Source organism: Grampus griseus, assembly GCF_964374135.1.
Source record: "Grampus griseus genome assembly, chromosome: 9".
NCBI classification, from domain to species: Eukaryota; Metazoa; Chordata; class Mammalia; order Artiodactyla; family Delphinidae; genus Grampus; species Grampus griseus.
Genome location: NC_139003.1, coordinates 73,374,153 through 73,388,286, shown reverse-complemented (window position 1 = coordinate 73,388,286; position 14,134 = coordinate 73,374,153). Strand labels below are relative to the sequence as shown.

Below are 14,134 nucleotides of genomic sequence, written 5' to 3'. Positions count from 1 at the left end.
GCCTGACTTTATTATGAGCTTCTGTTTAACTATTATTAAATGTCATGCTTCTTTTTGTTTTTATCCTATGCCCCTACTCCTATCTTCCACATACACTATTTTGAAATCTGAGTGTAACATGGAAGTCTCCATGCAGCCACACTAGTTTCTTTCACTACTTTCTATCATAATTGTCTGTCAATGCCACATTGTCAGGGCTAGTAGAAACCTTAACTGCATAGTCAGCATTTCAATTTTCAAAACTGCTTACCCTTTAAGGGATTCAAGTATACATCAGATACAAAAAGGTGAAAAATAGCCTGTATCTGTAGACTTATCCTTTTACTGTATGTCTTGTGAACACCTTGGAATCAGAGATGACTTTAAACCATGGCTCTACCACTTACTGGAGGGCAAATTTTCTTTTCTTTTTTTAAAAAAAAATTTATTAGAATATAGTTGATTTACAATGTTGTATTAGTTTCAGGTGTACAACAAGGTGAATCAGTTATACATATATCCACTCATTTTTAGATTCTTTTCCCATATAGGCCATTACAGAATACTGAGTAGACTTCCCTGTGCTATAGAGTAGGTCCTTATTAGTTATCTATTTTATACATAGTAGTGTGTATATGTCAATCCTAATCTCCCAATTTATTCTGCCCCACTTCCCTTTACCCTCTGGTAATCATAAGTTTGTTTTCTACATCTGCAACTCTATTTCTATTTTGTAGGTAAGTTCGTTTGTACCCTTTTTTAGATTCCACATATAAGCAAAGCTCAGTGAGGCTATCTGTAAAACAGGTACAGTAATCCCAAGGATACTGTAGGATATACTGAGATAGCATAAATACCTGGCCCAGCACATAACACACTCTAGGAAAACAATAAATGTTTGTTTTCTTCCTCGAATCTCATTTTAAAAAATCCATTTCTAACTACTGTTTGGGAAAAAATGCAGTATCTCAACAGCCCTAGAACTTGCTTACCTACATACAGAATTTACTCATCTCTTCAAGTTCTGAATTTTCTCTTTCAAAAAGGACAAAATTATACCACTGAGATTTCACCATTAAATTCAATAACAAGGAGGCAGATAGAATTGTGTTTTCCACCAATATTATATTCAATATATTAATGCTGAATATCCAGGAATAACAGACACAGTCTACCTGGGAGAAGACAACTCAAGCTGGATACTCTCCCCTCTCTGATCCCTAAACCTCAGCTACATTTACTCATAACTAGCAAAAGATTTGGATAACAAAGGCAGAAATATGAGAAAGACAACTGGAGCAGAAGCCAGGATTCTAGTCCTCACTTTGCCACAAAGTACACGTCGTTCAACCTTCCTGGCTTCAGTTTCTTTAGTTCTGAACTACCACTAAGGGATGAGGGAGGGGGAAGGATGCTCAATTATCTTTAAGTTACCTTAGTTAACTACAATTTCAGTAAGTCTTTATCTCACCACACACACTCATATAAGTAATAGGTTTCCTCTGCCACAGTTTGCTCATTCACTAGGTAATAAAATGACAAGCATTAGGAACATACAATCTTATCTCATACCTACATCAGAAGGGTACAGGACAGCCCACACATACATAGGCATATGGTCCGGTATCAGGCCAGGTTCCCTCTTTTACTGTCAATGCGTACTATGTCATCCCCAAGTACCTAATGTAGCACTGCAGAAACTCTGACCCATATTTCTCCTTTCACTTATAACAGAAAAACACAAAATTCCTTTACAGACTTTAGCAGCAATAACAAAAGGCTACAAGTGGTGAGCAATAATCTCAAAGATCCTTTTAAACTAAAATTCTCTCATTTTGTAAATCTGTGTTATTTGTGCAAGATCTATGTAGAGCAAATTTTCCCTATCTTCCTTCTTAATCAAGCTTCCTTTCTTCCTCTTCAACTTGCTTTTATGCCTGCTCCAATATTTCTTATGTATTACTTGTTATATATTCCTTGATTTAGATTTGAAAAGCAGATGATTAACACTGTTTTCCTTCACTCTCTTATCCTGAAATCCCTCGCAAAGATGCCCTTTTAAAAAATTAATGTGGCTCTACAATGAGTACCTTACCTTCCAAGAAAAACTTAAAACTACACAATGATATTGTTATGTCATCATCAACAAATCTTAAAGGTCATGCTGTACATTTTCTAATGGGTAAAACCAACTTGGTAGTTCAGAACCCAAATCTTGTACAGGGCACAAGATGTAAGTTCCTTATGATGAATTCCAATCTGTAACAAAGATTAGTAGAAGATTTTACTGGAAGAAAATTACAGGAGTAAATGTGACTTCTCTGAAAAAAGAAATAACCAAACACAGGAGACATATGTATACACAAAAATAGATGTGTATATGTTTATACATGTACATATACATATGTGTATATATGTGTATAACATATATGTATGTTATTTTAAGATGCCTACTAGAGAAATCCAAATTAATACAACATATGGCAAAGGAAAACCATATCTGTATTAAACTTCTAGTCAATTTTCTACTTTTAGTAGCTCTGGAAAAAAGTTTGGTGCAAGAGGTTGATTCTACCGGATTAAGTTAGGTTTTTAAATTAAATAAAAATGTCAACTATTTCCTTTGGTCTCCATTTTCACCAATAATGAAGAACTGGCTCTCCCATTCCTGGTTCTGTTAATCCCCAAAGAAGTAAAGGAAGGTAAGAGAGAAAGTTCTTGAACAACCAGCAACATCTCCTCAAGTCTGAACTACCTTTATGTAAGAATTTGCACAGGAATGTTAATTTCCATTAAAACTGACAAAGAAATATCCATCCACCAAGCAAAAACATGATCTATTACCATATGTGATTAGGGCCAAAAATAAATCAAACTGCTGGCCAATGCAAGTTAAAATTTAGAAACCAATGGTCCCTACATATTCGAAATCCTTTAACTAAAGAGAAATAACTCCTAAAGTTCATTTTAACTACGGCACTTTGGCTACCAGAACACATCGTGAAAACAGGTAGTTCTTTTTGAGGAAAACATCATCCCCTCTCCTCACTTAGTTAAAACAAAGGATGTTCTTAAGCCAGCAGCATGATTAGTTATTACCTTCGCTCTTAACTTAAAATAGGATTTCAAACTCTGAATCCCAAAAAGGAAACAAACAATATGTAGCAGGAGTACATGTATTCAGTTCCTACTACAATTCTAACTAACTAAATGCTAGATGCTCAGCCTGGAACACAGGATTTCGAGCTGAGACCAAACCACAGAAACACATTATGCTGAATACGTTTTCAAGGAAAGAGGTTCCCCGTAGGATGTCATTAACATTCTTATTTCATAAAATCAAGTATGAAGTGTCCCAGCTTCAAAAACTGGTTTCATTTGATTTACCTTGTATGATTTTTTTTTTCTTTTTCTGTCCATATTATCCAGAACCTTTCCTATACTTCCTGAAGTAATATGAGGATGGATGGTGGAGAACTCTTAGCCCCTTGTCCTTGAGCTAGCCATTACATTTTGTCAAAGCTGATAATTTTTTCAAGCCCTGGTAATAGTTGTTATGAATATTCAGAGCAAAAATTTTCCCATAACTCAAACAATACCATTCTCCTGGGGGTGAACCAGGAAATAATCAAAAAGTACTAAAAAGTGAATGGGGACAAAAAGTAAAAAATCTCAACTTCCAGGGCTCATTTATAAAAGGGATATAGGCACTTGTTGCTCACTCTCTCCCTTTCAGAGATGGTAAAGTACCTGGTGTACCACTCTCAGTGTCTTAAAAGCTCAAAACCAAAAGAAATTAATGAAAACAGAGTTAATTCCTTAGCTTCATTAAAACCACTCCAGGGTGCTGCTCCCAATTCCAAATTGCTATCTTCTCCATCACCATTTATACCTTAATCCAGCAAACATTTGTCAAACACCTATTATGCCAGGAAGTAAAGTAAAATCTGCAAACAACCATACCCAAATTAACTACACAGAGTTGCTGAAATCGGGGTACATTTCTGGTCTTTGTAACATGGCTATCTTCTTAAACGATAGAGCGTATGTATTAGAACATCAACAAAATTTAAAATCTTTGGTTTCAGGAAAAAACCAACTACATAAAGTTCAAATTTCCTTATACACATGTGCCCCCCAAACCATATAAACTCTTTAAATAAAAAAATTATCCCTGAAAATGCAGGACTAAACACACCTATTGGGAGTGCTCAACACATAGCTAGTCAATATATATTTGTGGAATAAAAACTATAAATGGTACTTGTCAGAGAAATCCACCCTCTGAGGCACTTACGAACTAGGCTCGAAATCCATCACTTCCGAATTTTGCCTTATAGTTCATTGCGGACGACTTGATCCTTGGTTCTCAAACTTAAATGAGATTTACAATCACCTGGACAGTTTGTTTGAAAGATTCCTTGACCACACCCCCCAAAAACTACAGTTCCAGAAAATGGATCCTGCATTTACCATAATGTATCATTCAAGTGAATCTGAGGCGGTCAGAAGATCATACTCTCAGTTACACCGGCTTACCCTCACGACAGGCAAAGGAAAAACTCTGGGTCATAATTGATGTCAATTAAAGAATAGAAAAACTGACTATTTCTAACCTAAATTATAAATTATTCAATTCTCTTCATCATAATTCACTAACTAATGCTTAAAAGGCAAGATAAAATATAAATGAAATAAATTTTGACAATACAAATTGTCATTCAACCCACCCAAAACAGACATTTTTCTGAAATACTTAACTTATTATCAATGTTTAGAAAAAGAGTAGAAACAAAGCAAGGTAAGGACTATAATCCACAGAAACACACATATAATTGTGCTGTAATAGTCTTAGGGGAAAATGTACCACGCTCAAAACGCTCTTTGACTACGTTACTGTGTCTGTCAATACAGGAGCCACTAGCCACGTATGGCTATTTAAATTAATATTAAAGATAATCAAGTAAAATTAAAAATTCAATTCCTCTGTTGCATTAGTCACAATTTAAGTGCTCAATAACCACACGTGGCTAGTGGCTAACATACGGGATAGAACAAATACAGATCATTTCCATCATGACAGAAAATTCTGTTGGATACCTCTGGTTTATAATCAACGGGTATCTAAATAAAACATGTTACCTCTGTTCTTCTTAATCAGAGAGCTCTGACAACTTCCAAATCTTAAATATATACATCTACTTTAGGTAGTAACTGTAAAACAAGAACCCTAGCATAATTTATCTGAAACTTGTTTCAAGAAAGGTCATTCAAAAGTGATATGCTTATTCATTTCAGATTATCAAAACAGAAATAATTTAACTAAAGAGGTCTTAAAGTATCAAAGACACCAAAACCACAACTAGGTTTTCATAATCAAATGAAAAGTATTTAATTACTAGAAAACAAAAGGTGTTAGATGAAAAAAGACTGGTCCAAAATGATTAAAATACTTAATAAGACTGGTTTTCCAAATGCTTCAGAAGTATCTATTTACATGCATTAACAAATAACTGCTTTATAACTGATTTTAAAACAAACTTACTACAACAAATTCAAACTATTGACAGTTTACTGTCTATATTTTTAATCGCCTTCCACCAACTTCATACTAAAAACACCTATAAATAACATAACCATCACAGATTTTACTTAAATATAATTTTATGTGAAGGACTATTCACTCAAATCCTGGTTTTAGCAGAAAAGTAGACATAAAAGTTAATGAAACAATTTGCAACTCAAAATTATCTCTCTCAACTGTATCAATATCTAGTTTAAAACAACACCGTGTAATAAAACGCAAAAGCACGGGCAACAAGATGCGGAAGCATGAGGAGTAACATACAGTAGCATTAAAACTGTAACAGACTCATAACTGTATTATTTCAGGTTTAAACCTACTTTCCCTTAAAGAAGATATAAACATCATTTTGACTAGGGTTCTTTCAGAAAAGTTCAAGTGTACACAAATTTGGTCTCTGAATTACAAAAAATTATGATTCTAATCAGGACGTTTAGCTCCGCAGAAAAATAATTTTATAAAATTCTCCAACGAATTTAACACATAAAACCTAATGCTGAATAGTATGAATGTGAATGGGTCACACTGATGATTACAGAGTCACGGTACTGAGTGTAATACTCCCGGGTATTTTAGTTTCCTTATGATTATCTGTTTACCTCAGAGGTTTACATCAAATCTGAGTTAGCAAAGAAAAACAATAACCATTATTAACAACCAGAGAGAAGAGATTGCAGTTGACTTACCTGCAACACTGGTGATTGTAACTGGAACTCCTTGCACTTGAACGCCCGCAGCACCCAGGTTGGCAACACTCACTGTCTGAAGATTAGGCACTGATGCAAGCTGGGCAGTATTCAAAGTTATTGGGGCGCCAGCAACAGCCACGGGAGCAATCTGAGCAAGAGTTGTGCCACCGCTTGAAGACACTGGGGTGATGGTTAATTGTTGGGATAACCCAGCATTCTGAACTTGCAAATTTGAAAGACTCTGAATATTCTGAACCTGTACAGTTTGCCAGCTGATTTGCCCTGAAGGTGTTAAAGTTGGAGCCCTGATAAGCACCTGAGTCGGATTTACTGCTTGAAGTTGAACATTCTGCAAAGGCTGCTGCTGGATGGTCTGAATCGTCTGCCCGGACTGGAGTTGAAATGACTGTGGTGGAATAGCCTGAATTATCTGTTGCTGAGGCTGTTGGATCTGGATCTGTTGCAAGATAGGCTGGCCTACAATTTGCACCTGCTGAAGGGAATTTGATTGATCCTGTGTATTCTGTAGTCCATTAGACTGAAGCTGACTGGAGCTCTGGGCTTCAGACTCAGTAGCAGCAGGTGTTTGAGAATCTTCGATGGTGCGTTCAGAACTACTGGCTGATGTGCTTGCATACTGGCCCGTATCTGCTGAGCTCACTAACGTGTCACTGCTGCTCAGAGATGCTGATGCAGTGGTGGTGCAGGCAGTGGAGGAGGAGGGCGATTCTGGCATAGTACTGGCAGAAGCAGTAGTGGTGGGTGTGGGAACTAACTGACTCCCATTGGACGTCCCGCCATCAGTAGTAGGAGCAGACTGGCCGACCTGTCCAGTCCCTCCTCCAGCGGCCACACTGTTTATCACTGGCAAAGCTAAAGTCACTCCTCCAATGTTAATTGGTAGAGTTGTTACAACTTGAGCCTGAGTACCAGGAAGGGTCTGTAATTGCAGTGGTATTGAGACACCAGGTCTAATTTGGACTGGAACTGTCTGATTTGCCAGGTTTTGAGCAAGAATATTCCCAGAAGCTGTCCTGTTAGCAGCTGTGAGTATAGCTTGATTATTACCTGCAGAAATGAGCTGAATTTGACCCTGCAAATCCTGTAGAGATGAACTACTAGTTGGATTGATTTGAATTTGCTGGCCTTCCACTGTTTGAAGTTGTGGAATCACTTGGTACTGTACACTACCACTTGGATTTTGTACTTGTATGACTTGAAACTGACCAGGGGAGGAAGAATTACCTGATTTAGTTTTTGTGGGAGATGCACTCCCGTTATTACTGCTGGAAGAACTAGATGAACTAGAAGCTGGTTGAGAAACGTTATTTTCTTTTGAAGCGGGAGGAGTGGAGGCAACAAGTTGCCAAGCGTTTCCAGCAAGTTGTGTTGTTACCAGTTCTAGCTGTTGTGGTTGATTTTGAAGTTGCACCAATCCTTGGCTTGGGTCTATAATGATTTGTTGTTGTCCAGTTGCTTGATTTTCACCAGGAGTCCCTATTTTGCTGCAAGTAGCTGCCAGTAAAGCCAGAGGAGAGGGCTGAGAGTCCTACCCAAAATGGGATGGTAAAGGAGAGGGGGAAAAAAAAAGTGGGCGGATTTAGTGAAGGCCAAGTAGCTGGGAGGGGTTTATTTATTTATTTATTTATTTTGACAGCTCTACATTTCAGAACTCACTCAGGAAGTGGCAAAAATCAAAATAAATATTAACAAAAGCAGTAAGATATAGGAATAAGGAAGCAGATCCCGCACTATGAAGTTTAAATAAAAGGACATTTCTAACAAACTTTCTTGAAGTGTTATTTTCCTAAACTCAAAATGCCCTTGGGAGAATACACACCTTTTTCTTATAGTCTGAGTTCGTTCCTGGTGGAATTTTAAACAGCGATATCCCAAACATGTGAAATCTTTATGAATTTACAATTTAACTTCCTCACTCTCAGAAAGATGCTTTGAGTGGATAAAACATTTTTATTCTGTTCTTCACTTCTGGACATTTAAAGGGCATAACTCCCCTTTCCCCTTATGTTTCGTGATGAATTTTTTTTTTTTTATATGTTTGCTTTTACCTGGGAGCCTGAGGTTTTGGGTTTTTTATTGTTATTCTCTGGCTCAGAGGTTTTCCCTCCTTCTGTAGCCATCGCCGCTGCCGCCGCCGCCGCCGCCTCCTCCTCCTCCTCCTTCTTCTGATCTGCAACAAACACCCCCATACACGACAACAGGTTATTAGGATTATTATTATTCGCCTTCCCCCTCTCCTCTCCTCCCCCTCCCCCCGAACATTAATCTCCATAAACCCGCGATCCACGCACACCGGCAAGGGGTGGGGGAGAAGGAGGGAAGGGAGGAGGGGGATATCACAAAACGTGGTTTGAAACCCGACCCATCGGCTCCAGAGCAACACCCAGAAGGTTGTTCTCTCTCAGACATTAAGACAAAACACAACCCTCCTTCCCTCCCCCTGATTCCCTCCCTCCCTCTCCTCCTCCCCTTAAAGCATCTCAGCGGCCCCGGGGGAGGGGGGAGAACCGAGCAGGGTCTGGGGAGGGAGGGAGGGAGGGAGGCGGTGAAGGAGACCGAGGGGGGTGGAGAATACGTACCGCTCATCCCGCATTAACAGGACAAACCCTCAGACGGAGACACAGGGATAGAGGTGGGTGGGGGTGGGGGCGAGGCGGGAGGAGAGGCCGGTCCCGCCCGCCCGCGGTGGCTCGGAGGAGGCTGTAGCTGGCACAGGCTCTGCCTCTTTTTCCGCGAATGGCCGCCGCTGGGCTGTGGCGTAGCAGCTCCTCTCTCCGCCCGAGCCCTGCTGACTCGCCCTTGATTGACAGCGGCGGCGCGCCGCGCGGGCGGCGGCGAGGGCCGGGGGCGGGGCCAGGGCGGTGCGAGCCCGGCCGACTCCCCACCCCCCTCGGCCTCTCTCTGCCGGAGCCGCCGACTCTCCACCCCTTCCCCCAGCGGATTGGCCGCCGACCTGCCGGGGGCCGGGGCGCTGGGGCCGCCTCCTCTCCACCCCCTTTCTCGGGGTTATTCTTTCAGCAGCTTTTCTTTTCCTCCCGTGGCTAGTCCGGCGCTCGCTCTCTCGGTGTTCTAGCTCAGGCGCGCTGCCGGTAGGCCCTCCATACAGCCAAACTTGTTGTCTCAGGATATCCCGCCCCCTACTCATTTCCCAGCGCCCTCCCCTCAAAAGCCGGCTCCAGCATCCCTTGGAATTGCCACGAAAAAAAAAAGCAGGGCTCTCGTTCAAGGGAAGCGAGAGGAGCGGACAAGGCAGCGCGCGAGCCACCGACGACTCGGCGAACTCGGAGAACTGCCCGCTGCCCCTGCGCCGGGAGCATGGCTTTCCTGAGGCGCATCCGGACCCGGGCGCTCTTTTTCCCTGGTTCGGTCCCCATTGGTTGAGCGCCTAGGTGACGCGCGCTGAGTGGTGGGAGAAAGAGGGCGGGGCGCTGCCGCAAAGGCTGTCGGCCCTTGTAGTTTGCTATGGCCGCAGCGGCCCCTCCAAGGCACCGCCTTCCCTCCCGCCCCCGACCGAGGCCTGGCTGCCGAACGGAAAGCTGCCCGAGGGGGCGGTGGCGGCAGGGCGTGGCCCGGGCCGAGTGGGAGTTGAACTGAGCGAGGGGGAGGGGGAATGGGTGTTGTTTGCCTGGGCCTATCCGCCGCGCAGAGCTGCCCAAACCACCTCTACCACCGCCTCCTCTGCTCCAAGCCGCTCCCCGCAGGGCGAGCTCACACCCGGAGCGCTCGGCGATTGAGCGGGTGGCGGCGTGGGGAGGCGGGGTTTGCTGTCCTCCGGGTTTGAATGAACCCGGCTTCTTGGAGCGGCGCCTTCCCCTTTCCTTTCTTTGCTCACCTCCCTCCCTCAGGCCCCGTGTTTCAGATCCGAGGCCTGCTTTCCCTCAGAGAAAGATCTTCCATTTTATTTTTTGTCTCTGGCTGGCTGCCGGAGCAGAGCAATGACCCGCCCTCTAAGGTTGCTTTGGGTTTTGCCGAATAGCCCGCGTGCTTGTCGGACTTCTCACTGTATGGGTCTCATAAGATTCTCGAGTGGAAGAAAAGCGCATCTCCATTTGGGCCAGCCCTGATCACAGTTCAGCATAAGCTTCCGGGCAGGTGGAATTCACATCTGGCTGCACAAAGCACTTGAACAATCTCCTGACCCAGCTTTCCTCCCAAGTCCTGAAGTCAGGATGATGCCATACAATATAATAATCGCCTGATTAAACGTACCAAAGGTGGAAGTGAACTGCTAATGTAAACACTGGCCTTGGGGACTAGGCGCCCTTACACACGGAGGCTCACGGCCATCCGCTCCCTTTTTACATGGGCTCCACACACAACCTTGAGCGTTTTTCTCTCATGCCAGAGGCCTTATATGTTGCAAGGGTGAGGAGGTCCCAGGTGCTGCACTTGACTGGCATTTCCTTTGCTTGTTAAAGTAATTGCAACGTTGGCTGATGACAAAGCCAGCAGTGCAGCAAGACAAAGCAATTCGAATAAAGAATTAAATAGTATTGTCTACCCCTTAAAAAATGAGCCTAAGATCCGTAATAACCTGCTTTTTCACCATCATATACAATATAGAAAGCTCAAAAGAGCTTCTTGCATTTACAGATATACTGTCTATCCTCCAGTCCTTTTTTTTTTCTTTTCCCTAGTTCACTATGATGAATGAAGGAAGACATTTTGCAGTCTTATGAATTGGGGCATTCCTTGTAGTTTTTCTTATCTTACAAAACCTGCCTCAGAGGGGCAATGTCACTAGCTCTGAACATGGGTTAAAAAAAGAATGTGTATCCATTCAGTGTGGATCTAAAAAGTGTCCTAAATATTCTGCACCCTATAGATAAGTGGTAATACTGGTAATTCGTGAAACATAGTGTAAGGGAGGAAAAATCATTTTTCCTCTACCCTTTTGAGTTTTTAGCTGAGATGCCCCTCCCCCCAGTAAATCAAATATTAACAAGAGAAAAAAACCATGTTATTAACATGTATGCCTCAAGTATACATGTGAGATACCCACAGTAAAATGAATAACTCCTTAAGGTGTCTTAGAATTCGGACTTAAATATCATCTTAGTAGGGAAAAGGGAGAGGTAATGTAGCCCTCTTAGGGGAGAATAAATAATTTTTAGGAAGGATGAGTGGGCCCATAGTGAAATAGTTTGTGACAAAGTTGTCTGGGTGTGGTATAGACTTCAAGTCCCTGTGGTAAGAGTCAGTCTATCCTGGTTGATGAAACCTGGGGCAGGTGACCTAAATTAATCACTTCTCAGGCACCATCATTTTATCTATTTAATAGAAGGTTTAGCTAGATAAGATAGTTCCAAAATTAGTCATTCTTACCCTACCTTCCTAAGTTAAGTTATATACCATCTATACTATGATTTACTTAATGTTTTTCTTTAAACCAATTTACCTTATTTCTAACATAATTAATTTAAGAAGTTGATATTACCATGGAAGTAGAAAGCCAGTATTTGCCGTAGAGGTAGTGTAAATATACAATAAAATTCTCAGCCTCAAGTCTTCAAGGGTGGTTTCTTCCCAGAGGATTCCTTCCTACACACATATTGGCCACAGAACAGTGGCTTTCAAACTTTTTTAATCATAACCCACAGGAATAAATATAGTTAATATCATTACCTGATACGTATACACACACACACATACACACACACACACACACACACACACACACACACAGAGGAAATGAGCATTTTTATTCAAACTATTTAACAACAACATTGAGCACTGACAGATCAAACTCTGCCTCGATGCTTTAACAGTATCCTAGAGGCCCCCAGCATTGCCCTGGTAGATGCTGAGGAGAGCTCCAGAGGGTGAGGAAACAATGTTGGGTATAGGGAGGGGACTTGGACACTAGTTATTTGTTCAGCGGTAACAGCTTTTAGAGACATATCAATATGTATTAGTTGAATATCAACGAATTATGTTAACTGAAACAAAGCTTCAAAAAAAACTCGTCTTCCTACTCTTCCCTCTCTCCGCCCTTAAAAAAAAAAAAACGGTAGGAGCAGCCCAAAGTTTGGGATTTTTTTTTTCTCCCTCCCACCTTTGTGGAGCAGAAAGTTCTTATTTCTAATTACACTGTAGAACAAGTCTAGAATCTAGGTAGATTTCCTGTGCATTGCTCTGCATACCTAAATTAACTCCCAGTCTACATTTGGAAGAATGCTGCTGGAATTTTTCACAGGTTTCTTCCAGATATAAGCTATCTCCTGGTCCCCACTTTCTAGGACCTGGCATTTTTCAATTGATCATTCATTCATTCAGTCAACAAGTCTTGAAAGCTCAGGTAATCATACTGAAACCAAAATGCCCCCCACTACCCCCCGCTTCCCTGCACCAGTGCAAGCCCTTAGCCCTTTGAGGGCAAAAGGCCAGGGCTTTTAATCCCCCACAATGATAAGGATACACTTAGTAAGACTTTACTAAATATGTTTATGAATGAATGTAATAGAAGCAGTTCCAGAGAATACTTAATAGTACAGAAGAAACTAGGCCCAGACATAACAGGTGATTTGAATGGAAAAAGGGACCAATTTTGAGTGTCTCCATCAGCAAGCTACTTGTTGAAATAATTGTGAAACGGCTTCATTTTGGCTTTAGGAAGCAGAAAACAGAAGTTCTGGAGAAGCCACAAAACAGAGAAAGATCAAAGTTTAACATCCACCTCTGCTCCAAAGTGTATTAACTGAGAGTATAGCCAACCAGGAATTAGATACAAGCTCAGTAAACATATTTCATTTAGGACAGTAGCTTCATTTGTATATCTAGGAGATCATGCATAATTCCTATCATAGTAAAACCCTGGTAGTTTACTAAATTATACTAAAAAAAATAAATTCCTTAAATACCAACAATAATTGTTTTCAAAAAGCAGAGAAAGTTTTATAAATTTAATTGTAATTGGGACCCAGATATAAGGCATTTTATATTGAAATAGGTAAAAGAGGTGACTGTACATGTGTAGGCCTTTTAAGAGTTACAAATAATGTTTGTAACCGACACTGTCAAGTAGTAAAGATAGACTGTCAGATTGCTTATATTTCTCCAGCAAGAGTTGATAGCATTGCTGTTCCTCATATGCACTTAGGTCTTTCATGGATTGTTTATGTACTTCAGAAGATTTATTGATAATTCACAATTTATAAATGGCTAAAGTTTATGATTTTAACCTAGTAACATTTATTGTTAATTCATAGAAAATAATTAATAGCGATTGGCAGTTAATGGAACATAGTATAAACACCTATTCAAAATTTAAATCATTTTATGTAAGTAAAGGAATATTATGAGGCTCATTGTGGCCACAGAACAAAAGATATTTGATCAGTGTAGAAGTTGAGACATAAATTAATTTTCTTAAGACTATAGGTAAATTAGTGATTAAACATCTTTAAATATAGAGCACAAATGCCTGGTGTGTTTGCAGCTGTAACTTTCCAAAGCATGCCGATTCCATATGCTCAATTTATTATGTTTTTTATTAGTAAAGAAATCTCACATTGGATTTTTGTTTAAAGAGCATAAGAACTGGAATCCAACACTTGGATTTAAATTTTGGTCTGCTACTAAAAGTGCAGCCCTGTAAAAGTGACTTTATCCCCTGTGAACCTCATTCCTTCATCTATAAATTGGCAAAGATGATAATATTACCATCTCATTCTTTGTCAAGAATCAAATGAGATTAAAAGTTCTTAGGATAGCGGGGAGACCTTCAAGATGGCAGAGGGGTAAGACGTGGAGATCACCTTCCTCCCCACAAATACATCAGAAATACATCTACATGTGGAACAACTCCTACAGAATACCTACTGAACACTGGCAGAAGACCTCAGACTTCCCAAAAGGCAAG

At 40.8% G+C, this 14,134-nt stretch overlaps 1 protein-coding gene across 4 annotated transcripts in view; it reads right to left on the bottom strand.

Moving 5' to 3' along the window:
• SP4 (Sp4 transcription factor) overlaps positions 1-8,976 on the bottom strand; it is a 72,977-nt gene extending 64,001 nt beyond the window's left edge. For 3 of the 4 annotated variants that reach the window (XR_014297235.1, XM_082662493.1, XM_082662495.1), the window contains exons 1-3: positions 8,853-8,976; positions 8,322-8,443; positions 6,250-7,801 (exon numbers count right to left, since the gene is read on the bottom strand). Coding sequence is in view for 3 of the 4 variants with exons in the window: in XM_082662493.1 (XP_082518619.1) it covers positions 6,250-7,801; positions 8,322-8,443; positions 8,853-8,859 (1,681 nt within the window). In the remaining variant the exon portion in view is untranslated. The remainder of the gene's footprint in view (positions 1-6,249; positions 7,802-8,321; positions 8,444-8,852) is intronic. The other variant, XM_082662494.1, reaches the window with a different exon arrangement.
• Positions 8,977-14,134: the final 5,158 nt, after the last annotated feature.